The 9,484-nt window shown below is 39.9% G+C and overlaps 1 protein-coding gene across 1 annotated transcript; it reads right to left on the minus strand.

Moving 5' to 3' along the window:
* Positions 1 to 28: 28 nt before the first annotated feature.
* Positions 29 to 9,253, minus strand: LMBRD1 (LMBR1 domain containing 1). Its single transcript, XM_049653876.1, has 2 exons — positions 9,046 to 9,253; positions 29 to 2,599 (listed from the first exon to the last, which is right to left on the minus strand). Exons 1-2 carry the CDS (start codon positions 9,121 to 9,123, stop codon positions 2,402 to 2,404), a joined length of 276 nt encoding a protein of 91 aa, XP_049509833.1. The 5' UTR covers positions 9,124 to 9,253; the 3' UTR covers positions 29 to 2,401.
* Between the last annotated feature and the right edge of the window lie 231 nt (positions 9,254 to 9,484).

The raw sequence follows: 9,484 nt of genomic DNA on the forward strand, positions 1-9,484 counted from the left end.
TTCTTTTGTTTAACCAAATCTTATGGCAAGAAGAAAATATTTCTGTTACTATTTTAAAGCTAAAAATATGTGTAAAATATACATCATTCCAGTACTATTAGTGCATATGGCTTTTATACAGTTTTGCCTCCAAGGTATATACTGTCAAAAGAGCTTAGTTTATGAAACCTTCCTTCTTTTACATTTTGAGAACCGCTATGCCCTTGATACATTTTGTAGACCACTGCCTCCCAAGGTAGAGACCAAAAGAAACTACAGAGTCATTGAAGACCCAAGAACTAATACTAGAGAATATTAAAGACCACTTGAGATGAAAGGAAAATAGAAATTCCATAGAACAAAGATATAGTGGATCATGTATGTAAACTTTTCTTTCTATTCTTCAAGATGACACTTTGAAATGATCAGCCCAACCCAAAACTACACAACCCACCTCGATTTTACCTGGTATTCTTACCTTAGGCCGTAGTTTTTATTCAGGGGTGACTCTGGCTCCCATGGGCATTTGGCAATGGAGACCCAGGGGGTAGGGGGGAGTGTCAGTGTGCTACTGGCATTTGTGTATAGAAGCAAAGATGTGTTAACTGTCTATGATGCACAGGATAACCCCCACAACAAAGATAAACCAGCACAAAATGTCAATGCCTAAAAAGTGCTGACTTGGAGTTCCCTAAAATAATTTGGAGCCGTAAGACAGGAGCTTACTCAACTTACTACCAAATCTAACACCTACCTCCATCTGTATTCAAATGTTAGTCCTTCCTCCAGCCAAGTACCTATAGTCCTATTTATGGCCAATCCTTTCACATTTAGATCTCCAACTCCTCTGCTTTCTCAAGAACACTGTCCCTGCAATGATATCCTATCTTCCCTCTCAAAAATTTCTCCCACTGTACTGAATCCTAAAGTATACCAACTCTAGTAACTTCCATCAAGCACAGGGATAATACGCATAACCACCACAAATAACACCTCTCTTGATCCCACCTCCTAATCCCTTAGGAGGAAAAGGGAAAAGGGAAACTTTTCCCTTAGGAAAAGTTCTCAAAAAGTTTTCCTCATTCCCTATCACCACTTCCTCACCTCCCATCCAGAGTTAACCCACTCCAACCTGACCACCCATGTGCTCCACTGAAACTATCTTGTTCCTTGCTTACCACTGACCAAAGCCAGCGGTCACTTCTCTACCCCTCTCCCTACACCTCTCAACAACACTTCCAACTCCCAACTTGATACCTCCACTTTTATATATACAATAGGCATTTTGAAGGTAATTTGTCCAAAATACAGTTCTATTAACATGACTTAAGGTCATAAACAATCCACCAGGCCTCGTCTTAATCTCAGCTAGTACCAAAGTGCAACACCACAATACCACAAATAGGCCAAACTCATCTCGAGCTTCTGTATTTGCTGTTTCCTCTCCCCACAGGCTTTTCCCTCTGGTTCTTCACCTGACTGGCTTCTCCTTATCCAGGTCTCATCTCAAGTAATCTGTTCCAGCAATCTGGCCTTCCTGTGCCCCTATCTGAATTACCCACAACTTAAACTTTCACATCAATCTATTATATTTCCTCACAGAATGTATCAACATGAAATTCACTTGTTTTGACTGTTTACTGTTGGCCTGATCTTACAGAATGTAAGCTCCATGAAAAGAGCAGCTTCATGTGTTTTATTAATCTCTGTGCTGACAGCCTGGAGCCTGGAACCTGCTTCAGATTCTGTGTCTCCCTCTCCCTGCCCCTCTCCTGCTCGTGCTCTCTCTCTCTCTCTCTCTATCTCAAAGAATAAACAAACATTTAAAAAAAATGTTTTAAATAATAATTTGCATAATTGGAAAGGAAATCAGAAATCTTCCAGTCCAACATCCTTCATTTTAAAAATGAAGAACTTGAAGTCTAGAAAACTTAACTAATTTGACCAAAATATAGCCTAGATAGTAGAGTCAAGTCTAGAACTCAGGTCTTGTAACTCCCAGCTAGCTTAGTGGTCTTTTCCATATACCATACTGACTCAAAGTACTCAATGTGAAACAGACTGCAATTGTGATCCACCACTAAAAAAAGCCCTTGTAAATTATTTACTGCATTAATGTAAATCAACTCAAACTTCAAGGGAGCTAGGAGAGATACAAAATAAAACCTACTGCATTACTTAATATATTTTCGGATTAACAAAAGGTATTCTTCACACTTGCAGAGTTGTTGAATCAGTACCAGTTCACTTCTAGTCTTCCATGTTGGCTGTCCCATTCTTAGCCTCTGTGCTGCATGTGCACCCTCACTGATTCCCAGACACAACAACAGAAGCACAATATATACTGGACTACTAAACTTAAACACTTATTTGCCAAGAATTTGAAAGGGGAAAAAAAATCACAAGTATGATAGTAATTACCTTAAAGTACGATAGTAATTACCTTAAATGTACCATTTTGATTCTTCATGTAAGAAACCAGAAATATATCCACTGGTAGAAGTGCTGAAGTGATAAGTGCAATTGCCAGAGAAAAAATTGCTGTTATGGTGGAGACAACTTCACTTTCCCGCTGACTTTGGTATTTACGAACATATACCCAGCAGAATGCCAAAATAGCCTGAAAGAGAACAAAAAGAAATGTTTTGCTACTGCACTATGTATTCTCTAACTCTGATTTTAGCATGTGTTTGAAAGTTTCCAATGGGAAACTATGTCAAATGAAGGTCCTTTTACATGTGTAATGAAGGTCCATTACCTCTTATAACCTTATTCTAGATTTATAATTTTCAAAGCCTATTTCATGAATGCAGTACAATCTCACTTAGATGCAAAGACACACCAAAAAACAAGTTATTGATAACAGTGCTCAGTTACATATATCCTCATTGAATACACTGCAATCATTAATGGTCTCATATGTCATAGTTGTAATTAGCTTTGCATACTTTTTACCTATGGATTTCTCCAGACTAATACAATATAACTTGAATTGAAATTAACTTCTGCCCCATTATGACAGTTCAAGGGTACCATTCAGCTAAAAGACTAACTGCCAATAATCACGATGCAATCGACAAGTTATAATATAATTCAAATTTTAAAGGGCATTAAACAAAGAAACGTGAACATTAAAAATGAGTACATGTGCACTGCAAGGAACTTTCCAGTGATAAAAGTACACTCAGAGGTACTGAGGATGACATCTCTAATCCACCAGGTACTCTTAATAGCTGTCAATGCCTTTCTAATGACTAACACAGAGCATAGGACTTTGCTCACGATTCTCTAATTTTAGGGAATATCAGAATCATCTGGAGGGGTTGTTATAGTAAAAAATGCTAAGCCCCACTCCCAGAGTTTCAGATTCAGGGGTCTGGAGTGGGCCCAGAAAATGTGCCTTTGTAACAAGTTCCAAGTGAGGCTGCTATTGGTCCAAGAACTACATTTTGAGAAACTCCTCTACTCAAATGTAGGGAATTACAGATAGGTACTAAACCAGTGATTCTCAGCCTAGGCTGGGTTAGAATCACCTGGGCAGTTTTTAAATACCTTTATGCTGTCCCCACAAATCAGAGTGAGGTTCCTGCAGGCCACAGCATTTTTAAAAAGCCTGAGGATTCCAATCTGAGCCAAATTTGAGAACCACTGTTATTTTGTTTTTTATTTTATTAAAGTAGTGTTGACATGCAATGTTACATTAGTTTCCAGTGTACAACATAGTGATTCTACAATTCTAGTCCCTATGCAATGCTCACAAGTGTAGCTGCCATCTATAACCACACAACTCTATTACAATATCGCAGACCTTCCATCCTCATGACTTACTCATTCCATAACTAGAAGCCTGTACCTTCCGCTCCCCTTCACCCATTTTGCTCACCCTCTCCCTTCTGGCAGCCACCAGTTTGTTGTCTGTATTTATGGGTCTGTTTCTGGTTTTTTGTTTTGCTTTTTATATGCCACATACAAGTGAAATCATATGGTATTTGCCTTTATGCCTCTGGCTTATTTCACCTTCTAGGTCCATCCATGTTGTTGCAAATGGCAATGGAATATGACTTAACCATAAGAGAGAACCATTGTTTTAAATAAACTCTATTAAGAGCTCTGGGACAAAAGCGTCGTTTTGTCCTTTCACTCTCTTCAACAGATTCCACTGTTACTTCCTTTCCGGGTATCCTAGTTCAGGAGCCTGAACTGAACTAACACCACCACTCAACTTGTTTCACAGCTTCCAAATTCCCCTACCACAACCAAGATGTAAGAACAGTTCCACCACCACAGAAAAATCCCCTTTGCCCCTGTGTAGTTAACCCCTCTGTCTACTCTCCACCACTGTTATCTGTCCCGATAGCTTCTGCCTTTCTAGAATGTCATAATGTACTATATTATATAGCATGTCATCTGAGTCTGGCTTCTTTCACTTAGCATAATGCATTTGAAATCCATCCAAGTTGTTGCATGTAATTCCTTCATATTACTAATATTTCAGCTGGTGTCAGAACAGCAGAAAAAATAACGTAAGAAGGGAATGTAGACTTTGGAAACTGGATGTTGGAGGAAAAATAAGACCTAGTGTCAAATTCTGGCTATTTATGAATTTATTTTTGTGTTAGGAAAACATTTTTCATTAATTTATATTAATATTTTACCATTTTTGTTTTTAAATGAATTCACAAATATTTAAAACATTCCTCAAATTATTTTGAAGCCACTGCAAGTTGAGCTTTATCATTCTATCCTTAGCAGGACCTGACACAAAGTATTCAGTAATTTTTTTGATGGATTTCAAAAAGATCTGAACTTTACAAAGTTCAAAGTGATAGGTATTACTGCAAAGGAAGATGTTTGCCAAAACCAGACAGACAAGTAGGGAAAGGGCAACTCAAGCAAAATAGTTAAGACAGAGAATACTGAATTTTTTGGTCTCAGGAGATATTTATAGTTTTAAAACTGAGAACCCCAAAGAGCTTTTTGTTTATGTGGGTAAAATCTATCAGTAGTGACTACATTATAAAATAAATCAAATGTCATCATCTACAAAATAGTAATAAGAATATTTCATAGAAGGTTGTAAGACTTAAATAAGATGTAAAGACTTAAATAAGATGTAAAGAGTTTAGCACAGTGCCTGGCCACAATAACTGCTTCACAAATAGCAACTGTCATATGAATTGTCATAGGTCACTACATCATATGAAACCAAATGTCATGTGAAATAACATCTTAAGAACATTTCATAAAAGAAATATGCAATTTTGTTAATAATTATAAAGAAAAGTTTAGAGCAGTCTCCAACCCCTCCCAAAAGATTCTAATTTAACTGGTCTGGGCAGTAGACTTTTTTAAAACTCCTTAGTTGACTTTGATGAGAAGTTAAGGTTGACAATGACTGGGGGAGAGGCAGGAATGAGAACAGATGAATGTTTCTTAAACTAATGAGCATAGATCCTTTCCGTGTCAGTAAGGCTGGGGTCTTATATTTAGTATATCTAACAAGTTCCCTTGTTAGTATATCTAACAAGGTGATGGTCACTTTGAATAACAAGAATAAACTTGCTTTACAGAAACGAAGTCTCTGTCTTATATAGCAAAGGGAAATGCAATTGAGGATCTTGGGGGACTTATATAGAAAGGTTTAGATTTCATATAGTAAACATAGGTAGTTAGATTATAGGCTTGGAGGACTAAATCTAACCATTCCTCATGTGGCAGAAGAAACTGAAGTCCATTCTGTTTGCCCAGGATCACACAAATAAGTCAATCTTACTGTTCGATTCTTCAGTAGATTACTGGCAGCAGCTGTCAAAGTGTGAAGTCCTCCAACCACTGGCAGTCCCAGAACCCTTTCTAAGGATTTGCAAATTGAAAACTATTCTCATAATACTAAAAAGTCATTTGTCTTTTTCACTATGTTGCTATCTGCACTCATGTTGCATAAGTCATGGGTAAAAACTGCTGGCAAATTAAGCATGAATCAAGACAACAGCACCAAATTGTGCCAGTAGTTACTGTATTCTTCACCTCCAGATACACACCCACAGAGGACAATTTAAGACTGTGCTTAATGAAACAGTAAAAATTAACTTTACTGAACTTCAACCCTTGAATCTTTTTTAATACTCCATGGGGGAAACTGCGAAGATTAGGCTGGAGTTTCTGCTGCTGCACGTTAAGGTGTGCTGCCTATCTCTTAGGAGTAATGTAGGAGCTGAAAACCAAGTCAGGCACGGGTTTCAAAGGAATATCGCTTTGACTTGACAGTACGTGTGATTATGGTTATTCAGACTTGGACATTCGGCATATTTTGTTGAAATGAACAGAACCTATCACCTCAAGAGGAAAAAACCAAAACAAAACAAAACCTGACAGTATGTGTTCCCAAAGATAAAATTCAAGAGTTTAAATGAAACTCAGAATTTTGGAAAACTTGTATCCACAACTGTGGGCTTGACAGTTTCTCAGTACTTATTTCTGGAACATTTCTTCTGACAAGATCAGTGGTAATAATAATGAATGTGATATGTTAACATTATATATTGAAATATATCCATATTTGGAATATCTGCATCACTCAGTGAACCAGTATTTTCCAAATAATCAATGCATGATGTTATAAAACCATGCATGGGGCAGAAAGATCCATTCAAGTGCAACAGGGATCAACAAATTTTACTGTAACAGAATGAAGTTTATTCACAGGGTTTCAGATTCCATTATTTCAACTAACCTTTAGAAAGCTTCTATTTATTGAGTTTTGGTGTCATATTTAAGAATATCCACAATTACCTAAAAAATACTCCTCTGCGAGGTACCACTAAAACGGGATTTTCTTCATACACTTCAACCAAAATAACATTTCAAAGACTGAATGCAAAAGCAGACATAAGAATCTAGCTCTTTTCTCCCAAAGCATAAGAGACTTAAAAACTGAGAACAAACTGAGGGTTGATGGGGGGTGGGAAGGAGGGGAGGGTAGGTGATGGGTATTGAAGAGGGCATCTTTTGGGATGGGCACTGGGTGTTGTATGGAAACCAATTTGACAATAAATTTCATATATTAAAAAAAATTTTTTTAATAAAAATAATAAAAAAAAATCTAGCTCTCTTCTAATAAGCCAGGAATTATAGAAATTTGCAGAAAATTAAACGACAGCCCTTATTACTAATTTTTTCCTGTTCCAACATTTAGTTTCAAACTCAATTCCCTTCTCATTTTATTTTTTTTTCCTGGTGTATCATCACCAATTTCAATGACTTCCTTTATTCATCCATCCAATGTCTACCTCAATTCCACCTTCTTTTGATATTACTCTCTGTTCTCTGAAGTGCTATATCATTTATAAAATCATACTTTGGTTTTCAGTACTTACAATACCTATTTTAAGAATTTTTGTTTTCCCACCTATCTTCAGGCCCACTTAAAAGCTACTTTGTTTTGGGGCGCCTGGGTGGCGCAGTCGGTTAAGCGTCCGACTTCAGCCAGGTCACGATCTCGCGGTCCGTGAGTTCGAGCCCCGCGTCAGGCTCTGGGCTGATGGCTCCGAGCCTGGAGCCTGTTTCCGATTCTGTGTCTCCCTCTCTCTCTCTGCCCCTCCCCCATTCATGCTCTGTCTCTCTCTCTGTCCCAAAAATAAATAAAAAACGTTGAAAAAAAAATTAAAAAAAAAAAAAAGCTACTTTGTTTTGTTTACATCCTCCCACAATTTATAGCACAACTCATATACATTAAATGTTTATTAATCGATAACTGCCAAGATATTCCTGCTAGACTTTGATACTGGTTACATGCTCATTTTTTTGCTTCTAAACCAACTGAATATGATAGTCTGTTCAGGAACTCCTGAACGCGAGGAACTCCGTAAGTACAAGACTGGATGGGCTTTGGAGACATGGCCACCCTCTCTAGTTTCCATTTTCTCCACCAAGAAGAGTAAATAAAGTACGTTCCAGTGTAAAGGCAGTATTATTTTCTGGGAGAGTGAAGGTAGCAAGAGATAATTTTCCATAAGTTTTCACATTTTTTTCTTTGTAGCATTTTTTCTGAGACATTTACCAGCAAAACATACTACCCGGCTTGCAGACATTGTAGTGGAATCTAACAAGTCTTGATTTCCAGAACTGAAGTTAGCAGTTTTAGGGGCTGATTTTTGTTTTCTGTTTTAGTAATTGCAAAGCAGCAAAATACTTTGGGACACAAAGTACCCAACAGGATAAGGAGAGTGAGAATGGGGAGGGTTATGGAGAGAAATAAATTGGACCCCCAAATAAAATAAGCCCAAGGATTTTAATATGAGGCAGTAAAGTAAAAACTAGGCCATTTGGGCTATTTAGGCCCACGTTTTGATCACTAAACAGGAGTAAGACGACTGGGAAAGGTGGTACCTGAGGTCAGATACATTTTAGTATATACACACCCTGATAATGGCAGTAAAGAGGGCTACAGCTCTTCCCTACATAGGTTTCTACATCTACCACAAAAGACTGAAAAGGAATGTGAAACCGGGAAGTCAGAAGGAACACCTCACGTCATCAAAGCATCGCACAATCGGTACAGAAGGTTGCAGACTTAATAATCCCAAGGGTAGGGAACACGGACAAACAATTTTGGGAAGCAGAGGCCTCCTGCCAGATCAAGGCCAGCGCCTACTGAACTTGCAAAGATCAGGCGCTGCTGCCCCACACCTTGTGCTCCCGTCTCACGTGGGGACCAGGGGTCACTTCTCCCTTCTGAACCCGGAGGGTCTCCTCCGTTCCCAAAGTCCACCCGCCCCAGTGCTCTAGTGAGGGATGAGGGTAAGAGTTTCGATAATGGAAACCTACAATACTAGACGTCATCAGGGAAAATACATCAAAAGCAGCCGGAAATCAGTGCCTCCGTACCCACTCCGAGAGCAGGCCCCGCCCCGGAGCAGAGGAGCCCCCAACAGTCCAAACTAAAAGGGGGGTGGGGCGGGACGAGGAGGGTCTCCCAGGCCCTAACAGACCAGCTGCCGGGCCGACCGGCCCCTCCCTCTCTCCCACCAGTCCAAACACTGGGAAAACTATGAGCACCTCCCCTACCAGTAATAAGAGGCCGAATATGCACCAGCCGATCACCAGCTCCGCTGAAGCCGCGCCAGAAGGCGCCGCAGCCGCCATCTTCACTTCCGGCCCGGAGACTTGGGCACGGGGGGTGGGGAAAGGGGAGGGGGAAAGGGGAAAGAGTGTGAAGGACTCTGTGCCCGTGCACCCTAAAGGTTAAAGGGGCGGAGGCGGAGGGGGCGGGAGGGGCGGAGCAAATGGTTGCCAAGGAGCCCCAGCCCTCTAGCGTCCCCTGGCGCTGAGCCGGGCGGGGGCGGGGCGCGCCCGGGCGCCGTGACGTCACCGCGCTACTCACTCCCGAGGTGAGGTGAAGGCTTTAAGTCAGGGTGTTGTTTTACTGCATCGCAACCTTATTAGAAAAACTGGTTCAGCCCAAGCTGATAGACGGGAAAGCGAGGGAACTCCACAAGGCCTGGAT

The sequence above is a fragment of the Panthera uncia genome (assembly GCF_023721935.1).
Source record: "Panthera uncia isolate 11264 chromosome B2 unlocalized genomic scaffold, Puncia_PCG_1.0 HiC_scaffold_24, whole genome shotgun sequence".
Lineage (NCBI taxonomy): Eukaryota > Metazoa > Chordata > Mammalia > Carnivora > Felidae > Panthera > Panthera uncia.